The sequence below is a fragment of the Ictalurus punctatus genome, chromosome 3, assembly GCF_001660625.3.
Source record: "Ictalurus punctatus breed USDA103 chromosome 3, Coco_2.0, whole genome shotgun sequence".
In the NCBI taxonomy this organism is placed as follows: domain Eukaryota; kingdom Metazoa; phylum Chordata; class Actinopteri; order Siluriformes; family Ictaluridae; genus Ictalurus; species Ictalurus punctatus.
The window spans coordinates 2,681,320-2,704,168 of record NC_030418.2 but is presented as its reverse complement, the minus strand read 5'-3'; the positions used below and the strand labels follow the sequence as shown (position 1 = coordinate 2,704,168).

Below are 22,849 nucleotides of genomic sequence, written 5' to 3'. Positions count from 1 at the left end.
TGGAAGGAGTCTCCAGTGTCAGCACTTTGTAACAATCCTGTAATTTTACATTTGCTAAGTTTTTTTTTTTTTATAGTTTGGAACAATATTGTTTCATGGATGTTTCATAACATCACATGTAAGTATAAACATATATATAAAAAAAAAAAGCATGACGTGTTCACGAATAAATTACAAACCGATGTGGTGCAAATGTAATAAAACACTTTGGGGCATGCTGTAGTTGATTATTTTCCTACAACACCACACGGTGTCTTGTGTATGTAGCACAATTATGGATGTGACATCACATGGATAGACTCTTTTTACAATACCATACATATGTGTCTAATAGTAAAAGTGATAGGAACAAACATGCAAAAAAAAAAAAAAAAAAAAAAAGAAAAGAAAAAAAAACCCCTTTGTTTTGGCTCTAGCATTCCAAAGGAGGCGTTTTTTCTGCTGCGTACATAACACTCGACGTTTTAATGATATCATGGTATATTATACAGCTGAGTGGACAGAACCCAGAGAACCATTTCTCTTCAACACGCCGTGAATTGATCGGACAATCCAGTTTACAATCGGCAATATTCAAAAAAGAAAACAATCTTGAAGTAAAAACGTTGACACATTTGTGATTACAGGCTTTGCTGATTGATCAAAATACATTCAGAGTATTAAACAGCAGCTCCGTACCAAGATGCATAGTAAATAAGAATGAAAGGGAGGAGGGAAAAGAAAAAAGAAAAGAAAAAAAAAAAAATTCAATTTACTGTACATGGAAGTGCTGTATAAATCTACACACAACTGATCGGGATTAACAGCCGTGCAGCTGTTTTCCAGACGTGGAAGACGATTCTTGGCGTCAAAAACAAGACCGGAGCCGAAAACATCGGTTTACAGTGTAAATTCAATTTCTGAGAACTAAAATAAAACTCAAATTGTGTACACGGCAGAGGAAAATGGCATTTTTCCTTATTGAAAAGTTTTGGTTTGCTTGGTGTTTTGCAAATATTCACAATTTCGTCAACTAGACATCGATTCAAATAAAAAAATTAAAAAAAAAAAAAATAAAAAGAGAAGAGGAAAATACAACATCGTAACACTGCAGGTGGCACGAATGACGTGTGCAAAACATACATAGACCAATCGTACATTTTTTCTAAGCCTTCTAAGTAAATGCAACACTTATAGTTCCCTCAATACACTCTCCTACACACTACCCTGTGCTGTCTAAGCGCTACCTCACCTATCATGTTCAGATTTTATTTTTTTGTCCATTTTCTAGTTTTGATTCAAGGGTCCACGATACGATGGGATTAAATCAACAGATTCCCAGCTCATCACTGAACATATTAAATCAGGAAAGTGAAAAGCCACCGGAGGTTCAAGTTCTATAATTTAACCCGCACTTCTTTTTATGCTTAATACTCCTTCGTCCATTCAGGATGTGCTGTGTTAATTTTAGAATAAATATCAATTGTTTACTCCGTTCTATTTACGCGAGACTTTATAACTTACCGTTTGTTTTGCGATTGATGTTACGCAAAATGTACAGCTGCGGAAGAAATAGCATCCACGCCTGTGAATACGATGCGTTTAAGGAAATTATAATGTTATCGCGGAGCAAGCGATAATAATTTAAGGGGTGTGCTACCACCACCACGTGCTTAAAAAAAAAAATTGGTTTTATGTAAACGACAAGAGCAAAAGTTACTAAGTGTTGGATGTTTAACCGTATTACAACTCTGTCTTGGATCCGCTATCGTCACGGTGACAAGATAGCATTATGACTTCAGAAATGAACGGGTTAAACCACAGCAGCATTCTGCTTGGTGCTAGGTTGAAGGTTAGAACATGATCTTGTCACGTGATGGCTTGATACAACACTATCCAACTTTTAGAACCATAACACACATATTTCACCCCCCCCCCCCCACCCAACATTAAAGCCAATATTGCACTTAACCATTTACATACTGTAATAAAAACCTGACAAATAAGCCAATGAAACGCATTTGCCTCCAACAATCATCCGCATGTTTTAGTGGCAAATTATAAAAATCATTGATAGTTGTATTTGGGTACCTAATTAAAATTGCATATAGTATAATTAATAATAATAATCTAAAATTGGCACGAATGAAAATTTTGAAAAATAACTTTGAATACTTTTTGAATACTTTAAAGATTGACGTCGTTAGTCTAATAAAATCACCTACACAAGGAATGACTTCGGGTTATACACGCCGTCTGATGGGGTGAACGTCCGCGTTAAAAGATGGTCGTGTGTTCTTTCTTCACGTCCACGCTCATAAATCGGGCACGTCAGTCCGAGTCGGACCCAACAGGCCGAAGTGGAACTGAGAAACGTGCATGAATCTTTTCAGAGATCTACGGAAAATGTGCACGTCATCCCAGATATGCCAGCATAATTTATTTATTTTTTTTAAACAATCCAACATCGTTTAATTCATTACGTCAAAATAGAGCGTAGTATTTTTAGTCACCAAATTAAAATCCAAATATCGGTGACGAAAATTCCAGCTCCGACGTGAATTTTTGTATGTAAGAAGTGAATTTGACTTAAAATTCTATTTTATAAAACTGATCAAACGTAACAAAAAATTTTTTGGCAAATTTCCATGGCAGACCACATTTCAAATTTCAATTTCAATTAAAAAAAATTGAAAGATCCGAACTCTCAAAAAGTAAACAAGCAGTTTCAGTTTCTGCCAATCGGCACTCAATAAATGAAAACAAAAAAAAGAGAGAAATTTTTAAATGACGACATTTTGTATATTTTAAATTTTAACTTGTACAGATAAAATGTACAAAATTTTTTGACGAGTCCTAGTAGCATGAGCCTTATTTCATTCAACGTTAGGCTAAATACTCAGTAGTGTAACTATGCATCAGTCCAGTGTATTGTTTCATAACAAGTACTGAGCAAAAAAAAATATAATAAAAATTACGATTTAGTACCTGCTTGAAAAATCATCAGTAATATAAATAACTGACAGTAGTGATAACATTTCTGCAGATGTGCCAACGTTACTAACAAGAAAATCCTAGAATGGGTATGCTGGTGGACAAGACTGCAAAATTCTGCTAACTGTTTGTGTGTTTTTCAGAGGTGAAGCAAAAATTCGCCTACTTAATAATAAGTCGCTTCCCTATTGTTTATCCCACCAGAGACTACAGTCCCGCCCACTTGTTTTCTATTGGCTCACAAGATTCACAGATCAAACTTCACTAGATAACTTTGCAGCGGGATAAAAGTGACCTCCGATTTCCACGTCCTGCGTCCTTTCCCCTTCGGTGAATCGGATTTTCCCGCCTGGTGAATCTCGTTCATCTGAAATAGTTTTCAGGTGTCTCTCGTACTTTCATAGCAAGGATCAAAAATCGTAAATTCTACTGCTAACTCGTAAATGTTGGCACCTCTGCATCTGTAACCGAAGCGTCGTCAGCGGTGATGTAACACTCGTACCGAGGAACGGGACGGAGCGACGGTAGACGGGTTTCACAACCGTTCCATAATAAACAGTGAAGTAACACTGTGGGCTGGGTGTCACGGTAAACGACACGCTCTTTTTAGTAAACACAACGGACACCGCTCGTACTCGCAACCCTTTAACAACTCATCACCTCCGAACACGACATTATGCTCCCTCGCACACTGTGACGTCGAGTATGAAGATGATTCATAAAGGCTTTATGAAGTGAACTGCATTATGAACGAAAAAGTAGATTAAACGCCTGTTCGTGCCGTGTAAAATCAGCCTGTCACAGTCAGTTTCGGTGTGTGTGATCGCAATGTCGGTCTTCTTAAACACACTTCTTTTAGCTAAAGCTAGCTATAAATAAAAGAACAACAACAACAACAACAAAAAAGGTAAATATTTGTGTGGCAGCCTGGTCAATAGATATTTTATATGAAAAAGGAGAAATTATTTGTAAAGATTTCGATTCAGACTGTAGCACAGGGACATCTTGACAGCCGCTAGTCAACTGAATTGATTAGGATTCTGTCCGTTTCGCTACGACAGGTAGCTATCCAACAACTTGCTCAAAGCACACCCATCACCGTATGAGGACATCACCCTCAGCTAGCACGGATTTAGCCAGCGATGTCTTTACGCAGACTTTTTGTACCGTGGTGTCTGTTAAACATGATCTTTGCAGAAATCCTAGGCAAGCTTAAAAAGTAAATAAAAACATTTCCGTGTTAAAGTATTTTTTAAAAGAGGGATTTTGACCCTTTTTGGCAACAGTGGCATCCAATGAGTTCTCCTACACCACCACACAAATGAAACGTATTTACAAATATCTGTGTATAAACAAGAGACGACGTAATAAAAAGCTCTTAGCCAGTGTTTGGCATTGGCACAGAAGACCTTCAATCGGTCACCGATTTTTAAAAAGATACAATCTCGAGTCACCGAATTCTGATTAACATGTAAACTAAGATTAATGTGTGATTACACGATCACCGTTAATCAGAATCGCCAGTCGTAACTTTCCTTGTAACACCGCTTGTACCGTTTTTAAATGATACGACGCCAAGTTCTACGTCTACTTCTTGGAGATCTTGCCCGCTTTCCTCTTCGGCTCGTACGGCGTCCTCAGGATGCTCGGCGTCTCCTCCATGACTCGGACTAGCAGGTTGTCGATGTAGTCCTCCAGCTCGCGGATGTGCGCGTCCTTCTTCTTCACCACCTCCTTCTGCTTGATCAGCTCCTGCACGACCTCCTCGAACGACAGGGTGCTGTACGCCGCCATGCTGCTTTGGAGCTGATCGGCCTCCTGAGGAAATAAAGAGCGAGAGATACAGATCGACTCCGGCAGCACAAAGATGACAGCTGGAGCGGCATGCAGCGATTCGTGGTATTGTTTTAATATTTCAAGGGACACCGTTCATGACGTCATTATGTATAGCGGTAGAACGAGTCACACCGGGATTCAGCCCGGCTCTAGTGACGCAGTGAAGTCCTGCATATCAAATAAAGGCCTACGGAATTCCTCGAATTCCCGAGAGAGGAATTTCATGTCTCTGTGTCAACAAGAAGTTAGAAATAATCCACTTCAGGATGTGTAATCCACAGGTTGGCCAAAACAAAGTTGACTTTATTCGTGTTATTTGGCTTTTATTCCGCTTATACCACAGCCATTTGCTCGTTCTGTTACAGAGAAACCGCAGAACTGTGTAAGTTTCAAGAAACCGCCAAGTCGTCCATCTTAAAATTCACAGTATACCGGTGACTGTTCCAAAGTGCTGACACTGGAGACTCCTTCCAAAATAAATAAATAAATAAATAAATAAATAAATCACATTTAAACCGTATACGATACATTTCTTTGCTAAGTTGCTGCTACGGAAACAACAACGTATTAGAAGGAGCGCATTAATATACACTACTTCTAATCTTTTGACCAATCAGAATCCAGCTGTGGTATAATTAGCTCTACGTATACCGCAGACGCCAGATAAAACTTTTAAATAAACCTTTCAAGAGAGGAATGAAAAACGTCGGAAAAACTCACGACAGACCTTAAGCGTCTTAAGATCGTCACGATAGCGTCACGATAGCGCCGAGTTAACTCGGCACAAAATAATGACGTGTCGGAACGTTATGAAAATAAACGTGTTAATTCGTTAAAACGCACTGATGCGCTTTAAACGAATGACTCGTGGGGAGGATCTCTCTCTCTCTTTCTCAGGCTGATTAAGGAGCTCGGTGTTTATGGGAGATGGATGAGTGCTCGGATTTCTAGGCCTTTCCTCAAGAGCCTTCGCCTGACCCGGGACCTTGACTCGTTCTGCTGACAAGAGCAACAATTAAGATTAGCCTCGTGCGATAACAATAATAAAGATAAAGCTACTGACATTCCTTTTCTTTTCCCTGGGGAAACAACAAAGACTGTTCGAGCTTCATAAAACTGCCAAAGCAAAGACTACAAAAGAGCGCTGCAATAACTTCTCGACGTTTGCCGGACGAGCGCTTGCTTGGGTTAACCTCGAATCCGACACTTACGAGTAAAACTGTCACGATCGACGCAGACATCGCATCAGATGACCGTCGCCCGCTAGCCGAGAAAAACCTCGAGCCGCAAATGAAAGCCATCAGGACAAAACAAAGGAAAAAGGAGACGCGAAAGGGAGACGGACACGGTGTGAAGAAGAAAAGTGGCAGGGGAACGACCATGAACCGGAGAAGCGCTGACGAGCGGATCTGCGAGAAGCTGTGAGATAAGACCTGCACTTGGCATTCTCCAGTTGTCTCATTACTGGAGCTAATGAGGGCCTTTGTGCTGGGAAATGTAAAACACGGATCCTTTCAAACGGCGTGACCCGCCGTCCTCCCCCTCGCGTTTTAATTGGGTCCTTTCGCAGACGTGCCGCTACGAAAGCCATTTTTCAGCACCGGTAACCATTTAAACAACATTTCAATGTCTGTCTCGCCGAGCTAAACGCTGCTCCGCCGCGCTGGACGTAATGACATTAACCATTATTACAATTACGACAAGCCCTTGTTTAACGCCGCTCGCAGTTTGACCCGTCACATCAGCACCAAATTGCACATCGTTGTCAGCGTCCCAATTATTCAGCGGGTAGCCACAAAAAACAAAAAAAAAAAAAAAACACGAAAAAAAGAAGAAGAGGGGAAAAAGAAAAAAAAAAAACGCCAAGAAGCAGTAACACGTTAATAACATTGTAGCATTTCAAATTACACGCAGATCAAAGATGATGGCTGGCTATTTCTCTTGTTAATTAGATAAATGCTACTCGAAGCGAAGTGTCACGAGTCACACCGTGGCAGAGATCCGCGTCGGCTACTGCTACGTCCAATAAACGATTCATTAAAAGTTTTGGCAAGTTGGAACTTTTTCCTTTTCAATCTAAATATAAAAGAAGAAGAAGAAGAAGAAAAAAAACAAACAAACCCCAAACTATCAGCAGCTGTACATTGTACTCGCACAGATTGAGGACACTTAAGAAATTTACACGATATGAGAAATGCGTTCAGAAATCTGACGTCTTTATGTCTGAAAAATGTTTCCTTCGTAATTATGACAAACTGCAGCATTTTTTACAATTTTTTTAATACAGCCTTAATAATTTCCCAGAGAGAGAGCGAGAGAGAGGAAAAAGGAAAAAAAAAAAAAGAGGCCGTTGATGGAACGACTATTTATAGCTCCTATAACGCACGTGATAACAGGAACTAACATGTTTTCCGTGACATTAAACGTAACCATAAATGAATAAAGCGTGCAAGTAGTTATTTAATAAACTCACAATTTACTGCGATGTGGAATAAAGCACTGTTATTAGAAAATAATCCACTTTGTCGTTGATTACTTTGCTAGAACAGCACATCCCCTTGTGTTTCCTTACAACGCCGTATTGAAATATTTAACATTGCCCTCAAATGGAACTCTGAGCATCACTTACACACATCGGGTCTCATTTACACACACTTTTACTCAAAGTTTGATAAAATGACATAATAATAATAATAATAATAATAATAATAATAATAACAATAATAATAATAAAACTTACGGTCTTATTTCCTCGTTTTTTCTCCGGGGAAACGGTTTTCTTACTCAAGTCTTCGCTGCTGATGTTTTTTCTTCCCTGATCGCTGCAAAACAGCACAAGAAGAAACACACACACTCTCACTTTAATAATGACTCAAGTGAAAGTGCCTTCTGTCACACAGGATAAACAGACGTGTGTACGTATGGCCATAAACCTGTCACAGAAAAGAGGCATGAAGCACACACAGGAAATGGAGAGCAGCTTCTCGATTTCTCACCTCCTACGCCGTTACATAAAACTACCTTTCTATTTCTTGCGAATCACTTCGGCTCAGTGACCACAACAGAGACACCGGTTTAGAGGTCTGAGTGGATTTCGAAAGGGACGAAGTTCTGAATAAAATCCTGTGAATTAGCGCGTTAGAACACAACGCGAATACATTTCATCCGTTTGATAACGTTCTTATGATGATACGGCATCCTCAGACATTTCGAAAACGTCAATATGTTTTTGAAGAATGAATTAAACGCCGATATTCGAATGTACTCAGCGGGTGATCATCAGCTGACCGATATTAACGCGCCCGTTCGAATACGTTACCGTTTCGATAATAGCTCGGATGTATTTAACGTTTCTGGAAAGGAGTCTCCAGTGTCGGCGCTTTCAAAAGGTAAAGCTGTCTTTCCAGAACGTTAACTAGAACTATAAACCGTTGAATATTACAGCTTGTCGTTATGGTAACGAATCAATATTGCTATTGTGGGCGAATCGCTATTTTCTAAGAGGGCTAAAACGTTTCGGACGTGCTGCGATTGGGAATATAGTCGACGTCGGGGTGGTAACAGTAACTCACAAATCGCTGACTTTTACGCGTTACGTACGAATTTTTATTGTATCCGAACCTCTGACATCAGATTTCAATTCAATGGTAAGACGTGCGGTTCTGACATCCGGGTTCATTTCAGTCAGTAAGGACGTACATCGGTCGTGAATAATGGGGTTTTGTTTTTTTGGACTGACCTTTGACCTGGAGCTCTGCCGAGTACGACTAGCCTGCAGTGCAATGCTTAATTGACTTGTCTATCTCTCTATGAGATATCATTACAGGGGCTCGGAAGACTCCCGGAAGCTAAGCCCGCATAGATGGAACGCCGTACCAGACTCCGGTCCGGGGGAACTTCAGAACTAGCCCAAGTTTCTACCACATCGTTATGTACGTAGATGCTGGAGTTCAGTAAAACATGGTCTTACTTCTGGTTTTGAGAACAAATCCCTTCATTGAGCATCCGTTTTATAGCGTCAAGATATTGTCGAGAGTCTGCTTAGTGACCGCAATGTCTTTCAGATCATTTTTATTTTAACTGCCAGTAAAAGTCACTGACCGCATCTATATTCGAAACGATTGCAATTCTTCATGACTCTTCACTTGTTCTCACTTTCTTTCTTTAAAAAAAAAAAAAAAAAAGAGAAAAAAAAAAAACTGGTCACGCAAAAAGTTCCTCGGGTTGTTGTCATGGCAACAACATAACTTATTTTTCAACTCCTGACATAACAGTTTCTTTGGTTTCTGGTGTCTGATTATAATCAGGCATAGGAAGAGCTGTCGCATACTTCTCGATCTCAGGCTGATTATGATCTCTCAGCACTCGCAACGCCTGTCGACGTGTTCATGTACGGCCGTGAGTCAGGATTTGACTTTATACCTTCTATGTTATATATCTGTGGGAGGAGGACATCCAGAACAGTTTTGAAGGAAAATTGTGCACACTGTACCTGGGCATGTGATGTGGAAGGAAGGGGTTAGTATCACTTTCAGTGGTGAAAGGATTTGGGGAGCGAAGGTCCCCTGAACTTCCCGCTCGCCCTCCGTTGCTCGTCTTCTTCCCTTCCTTCTTTCCCGTCACGCGCTCCAGCAAACTGACCTTCTCCTTCTTCTCCTTCTTGTCCCACAGCTGCCCCTGGTCCGACTCGAAGGGGTTGCGGTTGCGCGGGAGCGTGGCGAATTTCTGCGGCATTTCCGGGAACGGGTCTCCCGCCGTCTCGCCATCCTGGTAACCAGGCATCTCGCTCTGAGAGCGGCGGTGAGGAGGAATGCCACCTGAATCAGGGACATAAAGTCAGCAACTCCATCTAAAATTAAGTAAAGATAAAGTAAAAATGTACAGATATTTTCCTGTTAAACCTGACGTGCAACATTTTTCCCCATAAGGAATACATGGAGAACGTTTTGCCGGTCTTGCCATTAGATGATATGAGGCTATGTTACTTCACATATACAGGAGACAATTAGAAATACCTACTACCACTTCAGCCACGCCCTGGAACATGATCACAACAAATAAATATGCTGGCAACCATCTGAAATTACATAGCAATTGTCTAGCTACACCTTAGCAACCACTTTGAATACCACATCAACCACCTAGCAAAACCCTAGTGGCCACATGGAATACCATAGCAACCACCAAGCAAAACCCTACAGTAGCAACCACCAAGCAACACCATAACAACCACTTGAAATAGCACAGAAACTATGTAGCAACACCTGAGCAACCATCTGGAATATCATAGCAACCATATAGCAAAACCCTGGCAACCACCTAGTAAAAGCATAGCGACTACATGGAATACCATAGCAACCACCTAGCAACACTCGAGCAACCACTTTGAATACCACCTAGCAAAATCCCAGTGACCACATGGAATACCAGCGCAACCACCTAGGGTATCAAAGCAACCACCTAGCAACACCCTAGTGACCATTTTGAATACCACAGCAACGACCTAACAACCACGGTGGGTTTTCATAGCAACTGCCTACCAGCACCCTAACAACCGTTTGAAATACCACAGAAACTACGTAGCAACACCTGAACAACCATATCATATCATATGGAATATCATAGCAACCACCTAGCAACAACCCAGGGTATCATAGCAACCAACTAGCAACACTCGAGCGACCACTTCGAATACCACAGCAACCACCTAACAATACTCTAGCAGCCACCTGGGTTTTCATAGCTACTGCCTACCACCACCCTAACAACCACTTGAAATACCAGAGAAACCACCTAGCAACACCCTAGCAACCAAATGGAATGCCATAGCACCCACCTAATGTCTGCTTTGAGATTATTGAGGGTCAAACCTTGATCCTGATGTATTTTTTGCTGTTCTTAAAATCCAGATATCCAGAATATCTTACTTCCTAGAATGTTTTGACTCACTTTTTGAATTCAAGTCACATCAGGACTGAGTCGTATTTTACGCAGTTAAACTTCACTTAGAATCAGACCGAGCGATCGTACAGACGAGCTAGACGCAGCAAGATTCCATTCAAACAGAATAAACAGTGCATAAAATCTTTACTCCTTAAAATGGAGGTGTTTCAGTTTAAAATGTATTCTTTAATAACACCCATCAACCCACTCAGATGGCGGGGGACACCTGGACATTCTTCAGCAAGCCCGAGGTTAGAAAGAGAACAAGAGTCTCACCGCTCTCCTCCATGGAGTTCACAGAGTCCGTCTTGGGCCTGAAGTTTGTTCCTACTAGATCGGACATGGAGTGCGCAGCTGAGAGTTTCTGAGTCCCGGGGAGGAGCGAGCGTTTGGGTTTGGGCTCCAGCGTACTAGTCTTGTGCGGAGGTTTCTGGTCGGAGACGTGTTGAGGGAGCTGGGATTCAGCATCGCACTGCGCCGAACGAGGCAAGATGGCTGAAGAGGTGTCCGAGTCGTGCTTACGACCCTTCACCTTGTCCTTGAGCTTGGAGAACGGTGAGCGCGGCTTGTCGCGCATGGACAGGTCGAACATGCTGGCCGTCATGTTGTTCCTCATGAACTGGATGCTCACCTGGATCTTCCCTCGCTCTTTTTTCTTTTTGCCCGGACGGGAATCCAGGGTGTACCAGCTGAGGAGAACGGGAACAAAAAAAACATCACGTATACGTTCGATATACTGACAATATTTATATCACTGGAACACTCTGGAATCTCAATTCTCATTTTCGGATTGTGATGATATAGCAGTATGACTGGTGCATCGTGAAGAGAAAGCATTCTTGGTATACTACTTATATATATATATATATATATATATATATATATATATATATATATATATATATATATATATAATTTCATATTAACTGCAAGTGAAAGTTTTAGACTCATTTTAAAGTTTTATTTCTGTAAGGGAAACCCCCCCCCCCCCCCCCCCCCCAAAAAAAAAAAAAAAAAAAACACTTCAGGGCATGCCACTATAGGAAAACAATCAACCATGGGGTGGTGTGATGTAGTCCAATATAACGCAGAATTACCGTTACGACTCTGAAGCCCGTCCCGAAGTGTTTTATTCCTCTTATAGAATACCGATTAGAGAGCACATCATGCTTTTTATCGGCGAGTTACATTCACATTATCCATCTATACATTACAGTCCCGTTTAACGTTGTGCCGCGCTATAAAAACAAAGAAATCAGCCCAAACTCCTACGTAAGTGTCTAAGTGACTAATAGTGAGAGTAGAACCACTTAAACCCAAAACTTCATGCTGGTCTATGGACTGGAACTCTTAGAGCATTCCATTACATCATCACCACTATACTTTTTGAAAGGGAAAAGAAAAAAGAAAAAAAGCGCACATTTGCTTCACAGAGTTAGAAAACAAGTGATCATCAGCGCAAGAGAAGCGTCTGTGCGCGACAGAGCAGTGAATTACCGTCTTAAAACGTGCACTTCAGCGTCATGAAATGAAATGGAAACACCCCATCACACTTTCATTTCTCCTTTTTTTTTCTTCTTTCTCTTCATCAAAAGTACCACAATGGAAAGTGCCTCTTCCAAGGCCAATGTATAATTCATAAAAAGAAAAATACAAAAGGGCAATATGTTTGTCTGCTGAGAAACCCAATTTCACTTCACCTAAATCCACAGACTAGTCCATTTGAAATGCCTGAGAACGCATATTATAGCGGGGATAAACATAATTCCCTGGTAACTGCGCTGGTTCGGGGCACATAAAGAACGAGAAATAAGACGCCCCCCATTCCGCAGATCCTGTTTGCTTAACCTCTCCTGCTTTCTCCCCTGGAAGTAATGTGATTGATGCTATAACTCGGCAAAAAGAAGGTGACATTTGCACAGATCTGGCCTTTGTTCCCCCTCGCTCCTCACGCCAGCATCGGGAGATTATAAAAAGAATATTTCTAGATAGAAACATAAATTATGCTGTTGTAACGGCTTGTTTAAGGCGCTCGGGCAGACTCGCGCCAATTCAGATGCAGGCTGAATCATTTAAAAGGCTGTGACGGTGAGAGAAACTGTTTCAAGCCAAAGGGCCATGAAACTGACGGCTTAAACAGAGACAGAGAGAAGAAGAAAAAGAAGAAGAAAGAAAAAAAAAAAGCATTACGTCTTGTCTGTTTGATCACACGGTGATTTCACAAAATGTATACAAGTTCCGTCTAGCAACCTGAAGAGCTATTTGCCAGATGGATTTTCTTCTCTATAAGCAGATTTGGTAAGGTGTTCTACTTCAAACTGTAGCGTAAAGTAAAGCCACATGCTGCCGGGCTCTGCACGGGACCTTCAATGGTTCCCCCAGACGGACAAATTGAAGAACTTGTTTGGAAGCTAGATGGATTTGTTTCTAAGAGCATTTTCATTTCATCGAAACACCGCGGCATCCTTTTTTCGAATCTCCCGATCCTGCATTTCTGTACATCCCATAATAATATTCTGGATAGAATCCCTGGTAGAACATGACGTTGGTTAACTAATCCAAAGAACCACTGAGCAACCCTTCTTTGCAGGACTTTCATAATTTGTATACACTCTCAGTAAAATGGTCCCTCGGATGGTTCTAGACTACGGTTTCACTCTCGTAAGGTGAGAGTGAGAAATGACGTCTCTGTCCCTGAAGACTTTCCCATGGTGGAAAAGTCTTACGAGTTACAGCTTTACCTCGGACTGTTACAAAGCTCCGACACCGGAGACTCCTTCCTTCCGTACATGTGAAATAAACATCTCCTTACAGAAAACACATTCTAAATCCGTTTACGTGGTGCGTCCGCCGTACGTGTATGTTGTTACTATAGAAACGGTAATGTATTATGCTCCGAACGTGACGTTGTAAGGTGGGGTTGGCAATTTTTTTTTAAGGCGATACGCTATCTGCATTAAAGAAAAAAAAAGAAGAACTCAAATGGGAGGGGAAAACAATCAATCGGGTCCAGCATCTTCCAGCCAATCGGGACAAGGATGCATCTCTACTTAACTGTCAATCAAAGTGCCTACCGAGTCAACAGCATTCATGTTATAGATATAGACGCGGGGACCGCCTATCATTTTTTCCCCCCAGGGCATCAAACGCAAAACCTGATCAACCTGACTGCATTAAAAGCAAACCCTGAACACACACACACACGTATTAACCTAGGTTTGGTATGTCTGGGACGGTTTGGCATGGCAAATGCTGATTATTTACAAACCCATTCTCGTTAAATCGCATCGCGTCGTCTCTCCATTGCATCGTAAGGTCGGCAACATCCGGTGGTATCTCAAACAGACCTGGAGTTCATTATGACCCGGGTCACAAGTCAGCCTTCAGATTATTAATCTTGGATCTCGTATTATTTTCCAACTCGGGTATTTAAATATCGGAATCGTCGGAGATAGTAAACGCCGCGATGTTTTTGTTTTACTTTAAAAATGAGGCGAGGCCGTCCTTTTCTCCTCGCGTAGGAGCCAAGGACGAGATAAAACCCCGGGGCCGCGATCCTCCCACGCCGCACGGGCTGCCGGGAAAATTCACACGCTCCACAAGCGCAGGTGTGCGATAATTAGAACCCATGTCAAGGTGTACTCGTGTGTCAGAGTAACCCTGTGATCAGATTAGGCGAGTCGGGATTTAATATCTGACTTATAATTAGGGCCGAAAGTTTCATTCGACTTCGGTTGATTTTCATCGCTTACGTGTGAATGACTCTTAATCGCTTGCTGGCTCCTCTGCTTAAACAGCTCAAATAAACCTAGGTGTTTAAAAATAGCATTACCATTTAGTAAACTCACCACCATCGGCTAGTCAGTCTGCCTGGAAATACAGTTAAGGTTAAAAATATTGGCACCCTTCGAGGAATCTATGCACCACGGTTCAAACTTTCACCCCCGACTGCCTTTCCCTCCAATACCAACAATCATCCAAACAAACAATGTCCTAACATTATTTGGTGTCCATTAACAATAATTCAACAAGCCGTATTTTTACAAATTGCTCTCAGGAGCTAGAAACTGTATTCTTCCACACGTGGAACATGTCATCCATAACCATGAAGAAAAACCAAAAAGCAGTTACAAAACCAGTTAAATATGATGACAAGCACACAAGACCATAAAAAAATAAAATTAAAATAAAATAAAATAAAAAAAAAAAGTCTTGGAGAGTTGAATATATTTGCGGCATAAGCAAAGCTAAGAATATAAATCATCTTAAAATGTACAAAATAAATACGTAAATAAGCCAAAGGAGTGGCTTAGTGCTCTTAGTCTCTCTAAATCAGACCGTAATCATGGGGTGCCAATAAAACTACTACAAAAACTACTGAAGAAAACGGCATCCTTTTTATTTCGAGCTCAAAATATCACTCATTCCACGTTATTCACGGCTGCTTATTTGCATGACGGATGATAAATTTAACCCCGGAAACTTCATCACCAGCGTAAAGAAATACTTTAGCTACGAGACAGACGTTTGTAAACACGTTCCTCGGGCGGAGTGACGGTTCTGTCCGACGTCATGAACCTGGTGAACTGAATTATGGGACCTGCCTTTGTGAGAGTTTTTCATACCTTCATGCATGCACATGAAGAATAAGGTACTTTGGTAGCCAGCTGTCTTCGTCTGCTTCTGCTTCATCTTAGGAGTGGAAAAAAAAAAAGCTCTCACTTCCCTCTGCAGTGTGTGTGTGTGTGTGTGTAAGTCTATTATAGTGCTGGTATTTCACAGACTCCAGTATGTAACAGCCCTGTATCCTATTCAACGCTGACTTAAATAACTCGTGACATAAATTCATCATGATATCGATATTATATCGCCTTATCGCCCGGTCCAACGGAAGGAGTCTCCAGTGTCAGTGCCTTGGAAAGACTTTGGGACAGTGGACTTTATGTTCCGGTTCTCGTAACATCCCTATAAGGAATAAAACCTGACTGGAGGGCTTGTTATAAGAAAATAATATACACATTCTGACCAATCAGATTTGAGAATTCAACAACTTAGACAAATATCTTCTTGTAAGTAATCAACCAATACTGAAGGGCTGAACTTCTCACTAAATTAACGTTTACAGTGGTGCTTGAAAGTCTGCAATCCCTTTAGAATATAGAATTAAGATATGACCTGAAACGTCGTCGGATTTTCACACCGCAAGTCCTAAAAGTAGATGGAGAGAACCCGAGTCAACAGATGAGATCGAAAATATTATACTTGGCCGTTTGCTTATTGAGGGAAATGACCCAGTATGACATATCTGTGAGTAAACAATGTGACCCTTTGCTTTCAGTATCGGGTGCGACTCCTTGTGCGGCAATAACTGCTGCAACAACTGAACGTTTGGGGTAACTGTTGATCGGTCCTGCAGGTCGGCGTGGAGGAGTTTTAGCCCGTTCCTCAGTACAGGACAGCTTCGACTCTGGGATGTTGGTGCGCTTCCTCACATGAACTGCTCGCTTCAGGTTCTTCCACATCTCTATTGGATTAAGGTCAGGACTGTGACTTGACCGTTCCAAAACATTAACTTTATTCTTCTTTAACCGTTCTTTGGTAGAACGACTCGCGTGCTTAAGGTTGTTATCTTGCTGCATGAGTCGCTTTCTCTTGAGATTCAGATCACGGACAGATGTTGTTAAAATTTTACTTATTCGTATACTTTAGTATTCGTTGTTCCATCTATGATGGCAAGCCGTCCTGGCCCAGATGAAGCAAAAGAGCCCCAAACATCGAAACTACCACCACCACGTTTCACAGATTGGATCAATCTATTATGCTGGAACGCTGTGTTTTCCTTTCTCCAAACATAACCCTTCTCATTTAAACCAAAAAAATTCTATTTTGTCTCACGCATCCACAAAAAATTTTTCAGTAGCCTTCTGGTTCGTCCACGTGATCTTTAGCAAACTGCAGACGGGCAGCAATGTTCTTTTTGGAGAGCAGTGGCTTTCTCCTTACAATACTGCCATGCACACCATTGCTGTTCAGTGTTCTCCTGATGGTGAAAACTCACGAACATTACGCAATGTGAGAGAGAAATTTAGTTGCTTAGAAGTTATCCTGTGACCTCATGGACTATTACACGTCTTGCTCTTGGAGAGATCTTTGTTGGTCTCCACTCCCGGGGAGGATAACAATGGTCTTGAATTTCCTCCATTCGTACACAATCTGTCTGACTGTGAATCGGTGGAGTCCAAACTCTTTAGAGATGGTTTTTTGTAACGTTTTCCATCCTGGTGAGCATCAGCAACTCCTTTTCTGAGGTCCTCAGAAATCTTTGTTCGTGCCATGACACACGTGTTGCGAAGATCAGACTTCGACACTCACTCACACCTGATTGTCATCCTATTGCCTGAAAACACCTGACTCTAATTTCACCTTCAAATGAACTGCAAATCCTAGAGGCTCACATACTTTTATCACTCACGGATATGGAATATCGGATCCTTCTCCTCAATAAATAAACGAAAAAGTATAATAGTTGTGTTTCATTTGTTTAATTGGGTTCTCTTTGGCTACCTTTAAGACATCTAATGTTGTTGGAGGTCATATTTTTGTAGATATACAGAAGATTCGAAAGGGTTTACAAACGTCCCAGCGCCACTGTACAACCTTTTGCAGACACGCTTATACAAAGCAACTTGTAGACATGCTTTTTAGTTTTCTCCGTCAAATACACGATCATCATGCTCACAGAAATAGGTCACTGTCAAATCAGGTCAAGTTTCGACGCCCGCTAGACCTAAAGGCTGAGCCAGAGTTAAAGATGAGGATTATTAATAGACCTAACAATGCACATAAACTCAAACAAGAATAGCCTCTACTGTGTGAACAGGAAGTCAGATATGAAGATGTGCGAACGCCCGATTGCGGCTGTTTCTGAACGCCCACTGAGGATAATCCACCTGCTATTCAGTGAGGCCAGACAGACCGGCAAGAAAGCTGAATTGTTTTTTAATTATCCTCACCGAACTTGTTCATCTGCTTACGACTTGCTGCTATGAGCAGGCGTGTCACACGCCGTCTTCTCTTCGCTTCAGATTTTCCACACTGACTGACCACATGACACACTACTGGCTAGCTGGGACTCCCCCCCCCCCCCCCCCACACCACCAAATTTGGAACTTGAGATGTGTGCTTTGGGGCTTGCTATTATAGAAAATGTAATCAGTTAGACCACCATTTACAATCTCAAAGTCCTATAAAGCCTCAAAGTGCTTTAAAAAAAACAACAACAAAAAACCAATACATACTTTTTATCCATTTACAGCTACATTTGATGTTGTTAATAAGTTAGAACCTGTTATAACAGCTATAAGCAGTTGTTCCCTCACCAGCCTTTCTTTTATCCTCCTGCAGCTTGTTACTAAGAAACTTATTCAAATTTGAGGATTTTCTCGTGTTAGAAAACTTACCGCTTTACTGCTGACACTGGAGACTCCTTCCATAAACGTTATGTAAAAACAAATGGGGGGGCAGTGGTGGCTTGGCGGTCAAGGCTCTGGGTTACTGATCGGAAGGTCGGGGGTTCAAGCCCCAGCACTGCCAAGCTGCCACTGTTGGGCCCTTGAGCAAGGCCCTTAACCCTCTCTTCTCCAGGGGGCGCTGTATCATGGCTGACCCTGCGCTCTGACCCCAGCTTCCTGACAGGCTGGGGTATGCGAAGAAAACGATTTCGCTCTGCTCTAACGTATATGTGACCAATAAAGACTTTTTATACATTAAATGTATAAAATGTTGCTATAGAAACCATAACATTACTGCAAGCGCATAAACTTCAACCTAAACTAACAGTGCTGTACGATATATTGCTTGTTAATTAGTATTGTGATGTTGTGACTGCAATACTAATATAGGTTTTTGATAAATCGTAGCGTCGGTGTGATCCAAGACCAATTCGTTCCGGTGCAAACTACCGCAGCCCGATGTTCAAGCGCGACACATGAAGTGTTTACCAGTTTGTTGACATGTTTCGCAAAGCATACCACCATGTTGCAATGTAATCATAACATGCAATTTCGGTCCACATTGTGCAGCCACAAGCACCGACATACAAGTCAAGATTTAGCAACACCGGACTACCAGGCAGCACTTTCTACTGAACAGCACACGCTTGATTAAAAGGAACTTCAGCAGTACTCATTTTATAGACTTCCCCATTAGCACTGGACGATATGACTAACACTGATCCAATGATAAAGATTTTACTGTACACATCACTCTAGATCGATATATGTACGGGATTTCGAGGTTTTTTTTTTGTGATTGTAGCATCTGAAAATTTAGGTTAGGTTTTACAATTGAAAGATTCCCGCCCATGTTCACAAGGCTCCGCCCCCTGGATCTAAGGTGGTCCATACAGAGTCTATAAAATGACTTTTTTATGCACCACGTGGTGTGTTTTGTGGAAGCACATCCAAACACAAACAAGCATTCTGGACCGGAAGTCAGTTTTCCAAATGGGCTTTCGCAGCGTCTTAATAAATGTTTGCAAAGGCCATGGCTTAACCCAATTTTTTTGTTGCTGTTTTTATCATGTTCTATTTATCTTCCAGGTAATTTGTACAAGGGGGGGAAAAAAATCTAATTTCTACACTTTGCCACACAAATATAGATGGAAATCTCCTGGCCTGGCATTTTTCTAGACTTGAAGTGAAGGAACCTTCTCGATAGTGTCGTTAGGCTGGTTTTGAACAACCAGGTATTGACAATCACTGACACAGGAAACTAAACTGCCACAAAAACAAAGCATGCAGCCTGCATGATGTGACTTGCAATGGCTACAGTGGGCAAAACCCCGATTCCACGTGCGAGTCTGATGGTAATTTGTGGTTTACCAAGGGTAGCTCGAGCTGGGGGTATAATCTGAATTCTCCGAAGCAAGGAAGTAAAATTGGTATTGCATAAATATAATTGGGTCCGCCATCATCATCATCATCATCATCATCATCAACAGGACGCGTGTTTTTCGAAAAAGGTCGGCGAGTGGGTGGGGAGTTCCTATGACTCAACAGAAAGCTTCGTTTTGACACATCAGCAGGCTTCCTTTGCTTTTCCAGTCAATTAGGTCAGTGCTTTCCAATCCAGGATTCCCCAGATACTCTGTCATTGCTCTATCGACGCTCGAATACATCTGAATTAAAGAAATTAAGAATTCTGAATAGCTGATATGAAATGCATTCCAAGCTGAGCCGAAATGCGGACCATCCAGATATGAGAGTTGGGAAATATTGAGCTAGATAATAGTGGTTTTGACGCCCTGAACTTAACGTGCATTTGTTGACAATAACCAACGAGGGGGTCGATGTGATGCGGTCCAACGTGAAGCGGAGTCCATGTTACTACCCTGAAGTTGATAATTTTCCTGTTATTACTTACACAATATCGGCTTTAAACAGCGCTTCCCTCTTTTTTCTCTTTCTTGGTGTTAATACATGGCTTTACATGGCTGGTTATATTGCTGAGAAACAAGCCTTTCTCATGATGGAAAACCTACTGATTGTTCCACAGCAGTGACTCTGGAGACTCCGCTAAAAAATAAAAAAAACCCTCGCAGAAAGCTTGACTGTAGAGTTACTATTACTGATCAATTTTCCAATAACAGAACATCCTGTAGTGTCTCATTACTTTTACAACTTTTTTTTTAATGAAAGAATGACTTTTTATCCGTTTATGGTTACAGGTGAACGTTGTGGAACGTCCGACGCAGTGGAAAGCACAACACTTACTTGATCTTCTTTCTTTCCTTGTTGTCGAACACCTCGTTCAGGCTGACGGTTTTCTGGCCCAGAAATTTGTCCATCCCGACCAGAGACCTGTGCATCACTATGAGACACAGCTCATAAACCTCGGGGTTGCCCTCCACCAGCAGCCCTGGCAGCTCAAACGAAGCCTCCTCTTTCCACATGGGACTCAGCGTCTTCTCTGCCACCGACGTGGAGTATTTCTCCTTCCCGAGCTGGATGATCGTGTAGGCATCGTTGGTGCCGTTCTTGCCCTTCGCCTGGAGCCCTGCGGCTTGAAGGACGGTCACTTGGACGTGTGTGGGGAACCATTTCTGCGACTGCTCGCCCAGTGACATTCTGACGGACGGACGGACGGTGGGGTGGGTTGGGGTGGGAGGGGGTTTAATGATGTTTAATGACTAAATACTGTGGAAAACTTCAAAGATCACGGGTTCATGGCTTGATCAGGGGTGGATCATGAGTGTTACATCATTTAGAATAGTGATGTTAGTGAAAAGCCAAACGTTACCAGCACATCAATGATAATAAAGTAAATAGGTCCAGTTTAATGTGCATGGTTCCTCACTTAGGCCATGGCCTCATCAGCATCTCCAACATAACACAAGCAACCAACCTGACAAAGAAAAACACAAGAAAGCCACAAATCATGAGAAATACTATTTAACAATACTGTATTTAATAATATACACCAGATAAGGATTTTTACTATGGGAACCGATTCACATGAGTGATCTCTACTCCACTGTCAATACATCAATACATCAATACAGCACTCGAATCGCTTTTCTTTACCTTTAAATCATCATTTCCACACTGCGAACATACCTGACACGAAATCATTTACCTCGCGTGCTTTCCTTCCCTTTAAACTCGTGTTTTCCACGCCACAAAATCTTTTTATTTGTCCCACAACAATTCAACTTACAGCCAAATAACGAGACAGTCCGAAACACAAGGCGTTATCATTTCCCCCACCCATATTCGTACAAGTCCCGCCTTCTGCTCTGGGATTGGCTAGAAGTAATCCCGGCTTCTAGCTCTACGATACGCTAAAAGTCCGTCGCCAGAGACAATTGTCCAATCAGAGTACTGCTATGGCTAGCCAACGGTGTAGCGCGGAAGGCGGAATTGATCCGAATGCAGGTAGGGATATTAAAAAGACGCCTCAAATCGGTACTATTCAACTTCCTGGTTCCGCATTTCCGTCCATGTCGTCACGAGCCAGAGTTCAAACTCCTCCTCCGTTGCCGTGGAAACTGCTGGTCTTCTCGCCTGGACAAAAATCTATGGATTTATATGTTTATTTATTATTGATATGCTTTCTATAGTTCATTTATTTCACTACACCAGGCAGTTTAATTCTGATGTATTAATTGTTTTTGGTGTCCCAAAATTTAATTTTGTATTTATGTTGTATTTGTATTTACGTTTGTAACTGTGCTTGATATTGATATCATACTGAATAGTTAAATAAACAAACAAACAAACAAACAAACAAACAAACAAACATTATAACAACGAACACAAATGAATATATAGAATGAATGAATATAGTTTTATAGACAAGTTAGGGGTTAGTTAAGTGTTCAGGGAAAAGGTGGGTCTTCAGCCGTGTTTTGAAGATAGTGACAGATTCAGCTTTGAGGTTCATTGAAGCTCATTCCATCACTGAGGGACTGTCAGTCTGAAGGTTCTGGAAAAGAAGGTCCAGGCGTCGGTTGTTAACCGATCACAGGTTGCGCGACAGAGCATAAAGCTCAAAGAGAGTGTTGAGGTAGCTGGGTGCTGTTCCAGACAAGGTCTTGTAGGTGAGCATCAAGGACTTTGATGTGGACGGCTACAGGAAGCCATTGGAGGGAGATGATGAGGGGTGTGACATCGGACTTTTTGGGCTGGTTGAAAACAAGACATCAGCTGAAGTGATTTGCTGGAGCTGGCAGGGAGGCCCGGGAATAGTGTGTATCTAACTAACTAACATTTAAACAAAAACACCCTTTTCATAAGTGCATTTAAAAAAAAAAACTTTACTTCAAAAGTATTGGCATCCATCCAGTTAATATGTGGTGTAACAGCACTGAATGTGTAGAGGATCTCGGTCAAGAAGTACAACATGTGGACAGCGCTTTTCATTTCAGACCACAAGTTTCCAATGAACTTCAAATCCAGAGACTGATACCGGCATTTGCAAGACATTCATTTTGTTTCCGTTGACCATTTCTTTAGTCGTTTGTTTTTCAAGTCAGCATATTGTTGGAAGCGCTCTCCGTGGCCAAGGCTTAACCTCCTGGCAGAGGCAGCCATGTGGC

At 41.7% G+C, this 22,849-nt stretch overlaps 1 protein-coding gene across 3 annotated transcripts; it reads right to left on the bottom strand.

Moving 5' to 3' along the window:
• Positions 1-514: 514 nt before the first annotated feature.
• On the bottom strand, positions 515-21,545 carry LOC108263689 (rab11 family-interacting protein 2). Of its 3 annotated transcripts, none has more exons than XM_017464736.3 (6): positions 21,336-21,545; positions 20,526-21,156; positions 11,029-11,441; positions 9,302-9,626; positions 7,550-7,631; positions 515-4,791 (listed from the first exon to the last, which is right to left on the bottom strand). In XM_017464736.3, exons 2-6 carry the CDS (start codon positions 20,876-20,878, stop codon positions 4,561-4,563), a joined length of 1,404 nt encoding a protein of 467 aa, XP_017320225.1. In that variant the 5' UTR covers positions 20,879-21,156; positions 21,336-21,545; the 3' UTR covers positions 515-4,560. The 3 variants fall into 3 exon arrangements, with proteins under 3 accessions (XP_017320225.1, XP_017320224.1, XP_017320226.1); XM_017464735.3 differs by having other exon boundaries at positions 21,369-21,545; XM_017464737.3 differs by having other exon boundaries at positions 21,388-21,545.
• Between the last annotated feature and the right edge of the window lie 1,304 nt (positions 21,546-22,849).